The 12,909-nt window shown below is 39.7% G+C and overlaps 1 protein-coding gene across 3 annotated transcripts in view; it reads right to left on the reverse strand.

Moving 5' to 3' along the window:
• The window catches only part of Sema6a (semaphorin 6A), a 136,808-nt gene that overhangs the window by 54,795 nt on the left and 69,104 nt on the right, over nt 1-12,909 (reverse strand). For all 3 annotated transcript variants that reach the window (XM_010614152.3, XM_010614151.3, XM_010614149.3), the window contains exons 2-6: nt 8,407-8,544; nt 6,140-6,257; nt 2,302-2,362; nt 1,164-1,226; nt 238-339 (exon numbers count right to left, since the gene is read on the reverse strand). In XM_010614152.3, the coding sequence (XP_010612454.1) occupies nt 238-339; nt 1,164-1,226; nt 2,302-2,362; nt 6,140-6,257; nt 8,407-8,506 (444 nt within the window). In that variant the 5' untranslated portion in view covers nt 8,507-8,544. The remainder of the gene's footprint in view (nt 1-237; nt 340-1,163; nt 1,227-2,301; nt 2,363-6,139; nt 6,258-8,406; nt 8,545-12,909) is intronic.

Genomic DNA, 12,909 nt, shown 5'->3' on the forward strand with positions numbered 1-12,909 from the left:
CTTACAGAAACTACCTTGCCTGAGTATGCTCTTTACAGCTATGTCAATCAATCCTGAACAAACAGGAAGCTCAGAAGCCCGCTCAGAATCACTCATGTGGAGCAATACATTAAACTGAACAAGGGAAAGGAACCCAGGTGGTATTGAATTACCCCTCTTAGGTTGCTGCAGGTACAATCACAGGAAATTACAAACTACCTCCTGGTTGTGTGGTTCCAACAGACAAATGGCATTTACCTTATAGTTCCTGCAGGAAGGGTTGAAAGCATTGGTTCCACAGACAAACAAGGTATCATCATTTTTCTTTAGGAGAACTTTAATGAAGTTGTGACACTCATCCTAAAAAAAAATTCACACTGTTTTGTTTCAAGTCCATTCAGTAAAAAAACAAAACAAAAACAAAAACAAAAAAAACTATGTATCACTGCACACCATGATCTGTCCTCAGCAGGGTGAGAGTGAAGGCACCTAGAGGAGTTTGTCTGTTTTTGTTTTGTTTTTGTTGGTACTGGGGATAGAACTCAGGACCTTTTGCGAGGCAGGCAGCAAAACCACTGAGCTAAATCCCCGGCCCAGGAGTTTCTCTGTTAAACTCAACTCAACTCTGTTGAGTTGCCAAAATGTTAACTAAAAGATGATGCTGAGAACAACTATTGTTTCAGAAGTAAATAAAAACATGGCACACAATGCCAAAGTGTTTTTATTTTATATTACAAAAAGGAAGGCGAGCTGGACTGCCATTAATTTTAATGCCAGATGCTCCAGAGTCCCTTGATATCCAAGGCTTCTGGTTAAGTGTGTTTTTGTGTTGTTGGATAACCAAAGGCATGATGCCTGCGTCTCTTTTATGAACGCTCCCCCAGACTCCCGGAGGTGGATGGCGGGAGAGCAAGCACGCAGAAGCCTGGGGCAGCCAGCTTTGTGTCCCTAACCTCAAGTGCTCCTTGGAGTGCACGATGCAGTCCTAACAGCTGTTGTAATGTTTGATCACATTAAAAGCAAACTATTTTTGCAAATTAAAGCCTTCAATAAGTTGATGGAAAAAGCAATTACTGGGGAAAAGGGAATAGCATGATGCATTCTACATCACAGTCTAAGGCTGGAGATAACCGTCAAAAACTTAACCCAAAGTGGCAGCTGCAGGAGGAATGAAAATTGCCTACCTTATGTTTTCCCTTCATTCTGCATGTGTCTATATCAGCCTGTCTAGATTTCCATGTCAGTTTCTACAGGGATCAAGAAAGAAATCAATTAGAGCCCAGAGGTTGTTGCCTTTGATTTTTAGAAGTAAAAGTTCCCTTGGGGAGACTGGAGGCTGAACATATATTTATTGAAAGCTTTCCACACCCTTTCTCCACGATTAATTCACTGTAACAACAAAAGACTAGATATGGAACCATTCATTTAATTTTGAACTCCTATGTATTCATTAAACTAGAAAACGGCCTTCTCTGAGACCAAGATAAAGGAGAAAGGGAAGAAGAAACAATACACTGGAAATTTCATATACAATACCCAAATTAACTTGATAATTGATGTTCATTTTTATGAAATTCATGTTCTTGTCCTTTCCCCTCAGTTGCCCAATCAATTTTTGTAAAGAAGGCTTTATCTTTATTTTTATTTATTGTTTTAGTACCGGGGATCGAACTTGGGTCTTTGTGCTTGTGAGGCAGGTGCCAGAACCACTGAGCTAAATCCCTGGCCCAAGAAGGCCTTATCATTAAATCGTGGAAGTTATTTCCTTAAACATAAAAGGGACATTCACTTTAGGTGGCCACAGATTTGACATAGGTTGTACTCCTCATGTAAATTAACAAGCCAAAGCTGTCTTCTAAGACATAGGTTTTAGTAACTAAAATGCCACGTGGAGTGATGAAGGAAGTCTAGGCTGGACTTTGTCTAAAACTGATAACTATAAAATTTCTTAGCCTTAGTGATCAAATTTAATACTACAAGACATAGAAACATTAGCGGGACAAAATATTACTTATGAACAATGATATTTTTTCCTGGACAAACTCGGCAATGTTTATTGAAGGATTGTAGAAATTACCTAAGTCTCCAAAATATATATGCATACATTAGTACATAAAAAATGGAAGTCCTTATTTCTGAACACATGTTAAACCCTTGTGCACCTCCAAATTAGGAGTTTACAAAAAGTGTAATGGTATTGGCATTTACAAATTACTATTAGCTTAGCCACATGATCCTGATCAATATATTTAATATATGTAGTCCCTTCAAAAACTAGCCAAAGGTCCTCCATTTTAGAAAGATGGTTTTAAAACAACTTACTTTGCTACAGTAAATTTCTTCTGTGTGGGATGTGTCTATATCAACAGTATAAATATGATCCCTAGAAACAAAGAAAGATTAATACAAGGTCAAACACGGGAGTCAAAAACATTTATTTTCTAATGAATGAGTTATATCTCACTCAGTGGATAAAAGTCCATACTCATGTTTTTTTAAAAAACAAGCCATCCAGGCTAGACGAGAGATGCAGCACATCCCGATCCACCATGGCCTCTGCCTCTGTAGTTCTCCTTTCATGAAGGCTGCATAGTCACTCTCCTCTATAATTCTACAACTACAATCCCAGCGCCCCGAGAGTGCATGTGGAGGGCGTGAAGGTTAAACTGACCGAAGACTGGCGCACAGATGGATCTCATGCCTTCTCAGCATCTGCAAACCCATGGACTCAGTGTTTGGTATTCAACACAACACACTGTTCATCAAAGGAGCTAACCCAAAGCTGATCACCATCATCTCTTTAGAAAAATGCATTTTTAGCCGTAGCTTTGATGATTTGATAGACAAGATGGAAGATGATAAGGGTGAAATTATCTCCAGAAGCCACTCTTCACAAGATGATGGTCAATTAAAGTCTAAAATGCTCTGGAGCTAAAGTTTACACTTTTTGCTTCTCTTCACCTTCCTGTTTTGCTGAGAATTTAGCTATCTTTATAGTTTGCTGCCAATCTCCCCTTCGAAGGAGAGAAACAGAATCGGCAGCTCAGGTGTGGGGCTATATTTAAACCTCCCCTTCTGTGTGAGCAGAGAACAAGGGCGTTTTTGTCTGGAATTCAGACGACAGAGAAGAAAAGCACTGTACTGAATGGAGGAGATGGGGGCTAGTAAGGGAAAGCCAAACAGCTCATTTTCCCTTGAAATAACATTGACTTTTTCTAAAATGCAGGAAGTCCTGGGGCTGGAAAATTATCCTCAGCTTTCAACCAGGACCTCAAGGCCTCCCATGCAGACTTTCCAACCCCTGCATTACTTAATAGGAAGGAGTGGGGGTAAAAGAAGAAAAAAGGAATTATTTGCAGGATTCATATATATGCATATACATGAATACAGTGTATGGATATATACAGATCTTAGGAAATGTTGGCTTCTAGTTTTTAAGGAAAGGAAATAGAGAAAAATAAAACTAAGCTTTTCACGTGAAAAGGGGAAGGGCTTTCAGCTTATAAAATTCTGTGTGGGTGTGTGTGTGTGTGTGTGCGCGCGCACGCGCGCGTGTGTGGTGTGTTAGGGAGGGGAGAATAAGGAACCTGTTTTGTAAACTGCTGGATGGAAAGCTTCTTCAGGACCTTTTTCAAACTTCAGTAGGGTGCCAGAATCACTCTGCCCTGTAATTTCAAGGCATTTTATTGCATTTGTTTATTACTTGTTTGGCTTTATAGTGCTGCAGTGGTCAGGCACATTATTGGAATGGAAATGCCCGTGACTAGTTTCAGGTTGGAGATGACTAGCCCCTCAAAACTGCAATAGGAGCTGAATATATGAATTGTAAATTAACTACTGATTAATATGCACTGGCAACTCCCCAGAAAGCTCTGAGATTGCCCCCTTTTGGCATGGCCTGTTTATGTTAATTAGTAGTTCAGAGATTAAAAAGAAAGACGAATTTACAAAAGTGGATAACAATAAAAAAAAGAACTGAAAGGGGTTCTTGCCACCAAGCCTTACTCAGTCCCCAGGGTTCTGGATGGGACTCCATGTTGCTGACACCAATTGTTTGGTATCACACTAATCCTAGGACTTCCTCTTCCTACTGAATTGTGTTGCCATGGCTTGAGCCCAAGGGGAGGGATTTAACTTGAAGTGGTGTTGGTAGCTGTTTAGGAACTTAGGTCCCTCAGAACAATGACAGGAACTGGGAAATTAAAAGGAGCAGCCCCACATATGGCAACCACTGAAATCCTGTATGAATTTTTCCTTTTAGGGGGGTTGGGGTGGGTGGGGCATACCATGGATCAAATTCTGAACATTGTGCTTGCAAGGCAGGCGGCAGCACCACTGAGCTAAATCTCTGACCTATGTATGAATTTTTCTGAATGTATTGAAGGGAAGCAGCTGAGTGTGGAATAAAAACCAACATGTCAATGTTACAAATGACTTTTAAGGAAAGCTGAGTCTGTTTCACAGTTACAAAATAAAGGAAAGTATTTCTTTTCTTCCCCTTTTCCTTGGGACAGGGAGGAGTTCAGATGATGCTGTCTCAATTTTAATGAGCCACTTTTAAGTCTGTGAAACACCTAGTTTCCCACATTTGTGTTCTCGGGGCCCACAGCCCACACCTGTGCTATGGAGTATAAAGGTATAAAGGTGGTTCAACTGCAAAGTGAACAATGCACGGGAGATTTCTGAATTAAACTACTTCTCACAGATCCAATATTTAATTACTTGTCTTAACCAGCCTTTTGTTAATCCTATACACATGTAATCTAGCCTTGCTATATTTCAGAAACCAAAAGAGGAGCTGGTGGACGCCAGAGAGGTAGGTACTGAGTCCTCCCAGAAATAGGGGTGCTTCAAGGTGAGGGCTTCTGGCTGGCAGCTGTAGGAAGGGCAGGACAGATAGTCCAGCTCTGTCCCTTGGTGGGTAGCACAGAACAGGAAGTGGCAGTGTGGCTCCCAGCTTAGGGCCTCCTTTGTTCGAATCCGACCTCTGTCCTTGAGCTCAGTTCTTTTCCTGCTCTGTCCTTGGATTCCTTTCACAGGACATTGGGGGAAAGTAGCAGCTCCTTCCCATAGGGCTATTTCCAGGATTGAACAAATTGATGTTTATAAAGGAACCTCCAACTACATACGTAACTTATAGGGACATACCAGTGTGTGCTATATTTGTGAAGTAAAAAAATTTAAGTGTTTTGGCACTGCTTTCTGCGCCCAAATGTGTATTGTTCTCAGAATGCTTTATGTATGCCTATGCCTTTTTACTTTATGCTGCAGGGCTTGTTACTGCAGAATATCTGAGTGTTTTAAGACAACCCACAACTGTTCTTATTTACCTGATCTTTACCTATGCTCATAGTGGGCTTCCCTGGAGAGAATGATCCATCTCTCTATACTAGATGGAACACCACAGAAGAGGGCTCCCAGTCGCTGGCCATTTGGAATTGTTTTGAATAAGCCACACACCCAAAATATGAGAATCATATATTATTGATAACCTAGTGGACTCCATTAAGATAATCTAACCCCTCATTCAGCAGAGGACACTTACAGAAGTTGTGGTCCAGCATTAAAACAAAGCCCAAACCCATGTGATCTCTTCTTAAGTAGTATTTACACTGTGCCATTTAGCCTTAAGGCATCAGTCTGTCTAAATGAAATTTTTCCAAAAGGATAAGTAATTTTTTTTACTATAATAAAATTAGAAATTGCTCTGACACATCCAGTATTATGCTTTATTTGGGTGCATTGCCATTCTTTTTGAGGAATGATACATGCTATATATTTGGTGCAAAAATAGGTTTAATATAAACACACCTACATGCACTCTGTAACACATGTTCACACATTCAACTTGATTTAACGAATAAGGGTCAGGGAGCAGAGCACGCCAGTGGGTGTTTGGGTAAATATTTGCATATATGTTCAAGATACTCGTGGATTATTTGAGTCTAAACACCAAAACATGCAATTATTTCTCTGTAAGTCCATGTAAAATTAAATAACAAACACAGAAAATTCTGAAAGAATGATTGCTTGACAAACTAAAATAGGCTGTTAAGTAATACAGGGAACTTCAAGTTCTTAAAAAATGATGCGAAACTGCAAATGTAGGACTCTGAATGTTTGAGATAGTCTGAAGAAATGTGAGGAAGAGTCAGCTTACCTAGCAGCAATGTAGAGGGTTCTCTTCATGATCATAATCATCTGGATATCCAGCCTGTGCCTCTGTGTGGTGTTCCATCCTGGCTTGTGGCCCACAAACACTGGATACTGTTTTGTATCTGTAAAGGGAAGAGATGGGCAAGAGGGAGAAAAGTAGATCAGGCCAAGAATTCTCAGGGCAGGGTGACAAAGGAGGAGGCCCCAAAACAAAACCATGTTTAATTCAGATCCGGTCACCACTTTTCATCTCCAAACAAGTGTTATTTTAGGAAATACTATGACAGAAGCATACTCTTTAAGGAAGATCAAGTTACACTTCAGTTTCAGATGACAATAAGCTGGGACTTCAGATTTCCAAGTGTCGCAATTTCTGGGGGTTACACTTGGTAGCGAACCCTTTGCATGAAGATGCTCTTTTCTTCCAGATTTCTTTTCATCTTGTGTAGAGTGCTAAGCTTGAGGGGGCAGGCTGCCAAAAATCTTGTCTTGGGACAGAACTATTTCAAAGCAGCCTTCCCATCAATCACCACAAAAGTAATGTGGTCTGGAGGCGAGAGCCTTCGTCCAGGAGCCAGAAGAAAAATACAGTCTCCACGGGCATCCAGTTGGAATAATCTCCTATTAACGGCGGCCCTGCTAGACTGGATGGCATTCTAGGAACTGTGGGAAGTTCACTCCAGAGTTAAACAATTGGCTAAGATCACAGATATGTGGGCTTTGACGGGACTGGGTCAAACTGAGTGTAGCCAGTCAGGTGATCTGGAATTTCCCCTGACTTGGAAAGTTGATGAGCACATTTCACCGATCCTGCAGTTCTCTTGGGCTGAGAGTGGCCAATGTGTAATAACATCCAACCTTTAAAAATTCCTACACCTCCACATCTCCCTGCCTTTAAACCTACATATCCAGAGTACCGGCAACCTTCTCCTTCCTCCCCCAAAACGAGTCCCATTTGGAAGTAGTGTTTTCTGGGTAGAGGGAGGAGTGTGTAAGTAATGCCTAGAAAACCATTCACAGATTTACACTTAGTTCTCTACACTTTAAACCACTATAGTATCTGAGCATTACACAATGTGTCATTAGAGGGCTTGGAATATTTCACTCCCAAGCAAATGGTGTAAGATTAGCTTTTGCTTTTCTTTCCACTGTTTTAAAGTTTCATTTACTAATTCATAAAGGAAATTCCTAAAACAATTCATGTCTCTACTATCATGGATGTGTACGAATCGGATGTATGATTTTCATATATCATATTTTTGGGCTAGTGTCCTTTCCATACTGTGGTACCCAAAAGAAAAAAACTTATTTCAGATAGAGATACACAGATGCTTATTTGTACCTTAAGTGTGGGGGGGCTCTCCCATTTCAGGAGTTGATAGTCTTGAAGTACCCAATTTGATCTTAATCATACCCTTTGAACTTTTGTTCCCTAAGTGCTTTATATATCAGTCTTGTCACCTCAATTTCACGTGGAATTATCTTGTTTTTCAACTCACAGAGTTCAGCTGAAAGCTGCGCACTGATGTATTGATTAGTATTCAATGTTAATGATAGACATCCTTTGTATGGTTCATTCAGTGTGTTGGGATAACTACTGGGAAAATGGGTACATGGAAAATGTTAGTTTTCATATTTATGGAGATAAAATAGCTTTTGGGATAACAGGAAAAAATAGTAAATTGAGTGTTCCATCCAACACACACGTAAAGCTTTCCTCTTTGGGGAAGATAACTGAATTTTCAACAATGGCACTGTCTACCCTGGCAATAAAACAGATACCAAAAAAGGTTACAAACAGTTAAAATAGGTCCTCTGTAAGCTCAAAATCACTTTTTATCAGAGTCTGACAATGATACAACTTCTAAATTTCAAAGTTATTTTTTCCTAAAGTACTCTAATCCAGTCGTTATTTTCTTTTCATGTCAAGTAATGATGCCCATATACTAACTATAGATGGAAATGCGTAATACCGGCCACACTGAAGTAGTAGTAGTATTCCTCCACACAACAAATTTTAAGGTGTAGTCATGACCTCTCTATAGTAACTTGAGACATCATCAGGGATGTTCAAGCACATTTCTGTGTACCCATAATAAAATGACAGAGTTACATAACAGTCCTCAAACCAATTTGGCTAGACTCAAATTATTTACCTTTGCCATGGTTAAAATGACATCTACTTTTCTGTTTAAATTTTTATGTTTTGCTTCCTTGATCTAGGCTGAGATATCTGCAAAAGCAAAGAGTGAGTGAATTTGTGGTACTTACAGTTGCCATGCGAAATACTGATTGGCTCAGAATCTTCTGGGAAACCAGCCCCAGCAAAATGCAGCAGTGTGAAATATAGCAGCAAGGCTTCTGACCTCATAGTAGTTCAGCGGGGAGCCTTTATTTCTCTACTTCACCCTGCCAAAAAGCAAAGATGGATATTTTTGTTTTGCAAGTCAGCTTTATTCAATTTCATAAAATGAAATGATCTTGAAGATGATTCATGGCAAAGTCTTCTGGTTTTCAACTTGCCCATTGTGAATTCACTAATCACTGTGTCTTACATAAGGAGCTTGTCACTGTACCTGCTTTCCCCTTCATCTGAGAACTTTTGCAGAGCTTCTCCCAAATACAGGACACAAAGCCTCTGTTCCTTTGAGCCATCCTTTGGCCCTTATTAGAAATCAAAAGGTGCCGTGTCCCAAACATGTTTTCCTTGGCTAGCCAAGGGTCTGAGAAATTTGAAGTAGTTTCAGATATTGAAAAATTAGGAAATCGCTGATAATAATTTAGATTTCTAGATTTTTCTCATAAAAACAGATTGTCATGCTGACTTAAACAGTATTTTCTAGACACTACACACTTGCCCCCTTGTGTGTGCTGAAACACACACAGTACCATTTGCTCATTTTTATTACACACTGAATCCCTTCACTGTGATTTTTTCATCCCAGTTTATGTAATTCTACAGTGAGCCTAGACATAAACAGAAATCACACAATCTATGTTTAAGAAGCAACAATTAGATGCTTTCAGATATTGTGAAGAATACTTTGAGAATCTGAAACCACATCCTGAAGGAGTATTGCAGATTTTTCTTTTCTTCTTCTTTTTTTTTTGGTTGTTGAGACAGGGTCTCACTACGTAGTTGAGACTGACCTGGAACTCACTATGTAGCCCAGGCTGGACTCGAACCCGCAGCAATCCTCCTGCCTCAGCCTCCTGAATGTTGGGATTACAGGCATGCACCATCATGTCCGGTTTTCAGATTTTAAAATATCCTATCTATATATTTTAGTCAGAAATATTACCCTACACTGGAAGAGTAGTAAATAAAATGCCAGATGTATGGTTCTCCACATCTGTATTTTCTTTTCTTTTCTTTCTTTTTTTTTTTTTTTCTCTTTTGGTGCAAGGGATCGAACTTGGGACTTTACACTTTCGAAGCAGGTGGCAGAACCATTGAGCTAAATCCCCATACCACATCTGAATTTTCTTAATGATGCTCTTTCTGTGTAGAAAATTTTTCCTAAATCTTAGAAATAAAAATACCATGTGGAGCTACTGGATACAGTGAAATAAGACATGTAATACAGTAAACATCACATACTTCTCAGGCATCTTTCAATGTTGATCTACATGGGAAGTGAATGTAAAATGGGGTATGTTGCCAGGTGTGGTGGCACATACCTGTAATCCCAGCAGGGGAGGCTGAGGCAGGAGGATCACAGTGAGTTCAAGACCAGCCTGGGCTACATAGTGAGTTCCAGGCCAGTCTCAACTACATAGTGAGACCCTGTCTCAAATAACCAATTAAAAAAAAAATGAAATAAAATGGGGTATATGTTTTCTTCCTTCCAGGCTAGTGCTCTTTAAAGTAGACAGCCAAAGGTTGTCTTTTCTGAACAAAGGTATTTTATAGAAGTCCATCAATCATTTAAGAGTTGTGTGTAGAAATGTCAAAGTTAGTAACCTAGATGTCTTTGGAAATTAATTTGGCAAACAAACTGCTACTTTATGCTTTCTGGTGCATCATTTAATATTACACATCTATGTCTCTTTTCTTCATGCCAAAAAAAGCATTAATAAGTCCCAAGTGTTGTGTTGTAACTTATAATTTCACAGACACAGCTGGGTCTTAATCATTTCTTCAACTGAAAAGTGCCTATTAATTAATTTGTTTTATCTTGAAAATCAAAGAGGAAGAGAGGTTGAGAGAAAAGGCTAAAGAATTCCGTATCTGCATCTCTGATGTACAGATTAAAATTAAAAATGATTCCTTGTTGACGAGGGCGGTCCATTACTGAGAGACACAAACATGTATTTTTATAGGTGAGTTAAAAGCAAGTCTATTTATTCTTCCACTGGCCAATTCTTTCTAGTCTAGAGAATCTGAACAAAAAGGAAAGACGCTTCCGCAGGGTCCCCTTTGTTTCTCACTGCTCCTGTTCAGTATAACATCAAAGGGGAGAGAGCAATAGCAAGAGTAAGAAAAACATAAACAAGACACCCTCAGCTGTTACATTTTAGGTGAGGAAGCATATGGAGAAGGGGAGGAATCTGCAACACTTCTCAAGGGCTCAAGAGCAGGATCGCAGCATTGCACAGAAGCATATTGCCTTAGCATCTGCAGCACGTGACGGAAAAAAGGAAATGGGAAAGGTTGATACTCGTTGCTTCAGATGTCTTGGGAAATACATGTAAGGGATACTTCTGAAGATTAATTTGTCTTATGGCAAATGAGCACCCTTCCACAATAACACAGATGACTGCACAGGTGCTGTCCAAATTAACAAGATAGATCCCTGCTACGCTATCCTATTCCCCCAATTTTAATTCTTTCTGTGGATTTTATGTGTTAAATGCACAATTCTCAACCCACAAAGCCAGCAGGAAGAGCAATGCATTTAGAAGAAATCTATTACACAATTCAATGGAGTCTTTTAGTTCTTCCATATATATAGGCAGGATTGTAGCTAAGATATGTCATTTAAACATCTCCAGGTTTACAAGAGGGCTCTCTGCCAGGAAAAATAGCTGTTTTATGTGTTCTTTTATCATCACATCATCAGGTAGTTACCATGTACATTATATGGGTGAAAGTCTTCTGGCAGAACTGGTTAATCTTGGCCGTCCACAAAAATACTTAAGTATTCTGTAAAGCTGAAGTTTTGATGTATTATTCCCTTCCTACTCAACTTTGGGCCCTCAGCCGTGTGTATAAATTTTTGTTGAAATGATTGTTTTGTGGAGGAATCCCAGTTCAATTAGATTGTCATTTCCCATCTCGCAGAACACGGCCTGCGTCTCCCACCTAACACCACAGCAACAGACTTGAACTAGCCCAGGGGGGGAAAGCTAAAATTTTCCACCGAGATTTAAAGTCTGGAGTTAGCTGTGTTGCTGCAAATTAAGACTCTGTTTAAGCAACTTTTCAAACTTTAGAAGTGCTACCCTCTCTGCAAACCTTTATCAGTTTCCTTACCTGTGACTTACTTAGGCCAACCAGCACACAAGCTTCAGTAACTACCCAGAAAATGAGACGAGATAACCATCGATTGGAGAATTCTAAATAAAAACATTTACTTCAAAAGTAAGCTTATTATATTTGAATTTTTCCATCTAACTGTCTCAGCCTGTCACTATTCTTAGCCGGCAAAGAACTTGCCTTTGTAAAATGCACCATTACTATAAAGTTATAAACTTACTCTGCTCCAAATGAAGAACATTCTTAATTTTAATAGACATCTGATTTGTGAATTTATTAGGTCTATTTCAGTTCATGTAGAATTAATTTGTGTTGACTTTCTACACACTCTGAACTCAGACAAAATTCTTTTTTAATGTAATTTTTCTTGACAGTTTTTAGGACCAAATTGAACAGGGCTGGGGATTTAGCTCACTGGCTCTGAGCCTCCCTCTCAAGTGCAAGGTCCCGAGTTTGATCCCTGGTACCGGAAGGAAAAAAAAATAAATAAATTGAATAATTAAAAGTGTGATGCACAAATGGTGTTATGACTACGGGCAGCCATGAGCCAAATGAACCACTCGAAATGCTAACCGGCCAGGAAACTGGCCTTCGGATTTTCCGGACTGAAGAACAAACTAAAGGGGCTAACAGGTCTGTCTGAAAATCTTGTGGAGGAATTCATCCTGACAATTGTGTTTTAAAGTGATATGTTTTCAGTCATGGGAGCTTTTACACACACACACACACACACACACACACACACACACACACACTTCCCGTGGCTTCATCTAGATAGCTGTGCTTGCAGAGTGTGAAGCAAAGGGGATGCTGATGGAACTGGAGAGGACTATGAATCCAGAGAAGGACAGCAATTGCCACATCTGAGTTCTAATCAATCAGGTTCATTTCATGAAGCCCGGAGGACTGAGAAGCCACGAGAAGCCAACTCAGCCAAAGCTCCTCTAGGTCAAATCTTCCTTCCGCCCAACGACGCCCTGAAAAATTAGAGTGGGTTCACAAACTGGTAGTACAGTACTTATCCAAAGTAGTCTCATAGAAAAAACTAAACTAACAACATATAGAAAAAAATAGATTAGGATACAACTCTAATTTCTGTCTTCTCAAAAAATAGATAAATAAACAAATAAATCACGGCTCCGGCTTGACTGGCCTGTGACTCCACATATCAACACTCTTGGGCTGACGGCTGGCTGCTCAAAGTGGAGGGACTGGTCCTCTCCAATTGGAAAAATCCCCCAACACTTCCCATTTTCTTAGGAAGGCTTCTTCACTCATCACCCTCCCCTGCCTTA

Source organism: Fukomys damarensis, unplaced genomic scaffold, assembly GCF_012274545.1.
Source record: "Fukomys damarensis isolate Sample0158 unplaced genomic scaffold, DMR_v1.0_HiC HiC_scaffold_9, whole genome shotgun sequence".
Lineage (NCBI taxonomy): Eukaryota > Metazoa > Chordata > Mammalia > Rodentia > Bathyergidae > Fukomys > Fukomys damarensis.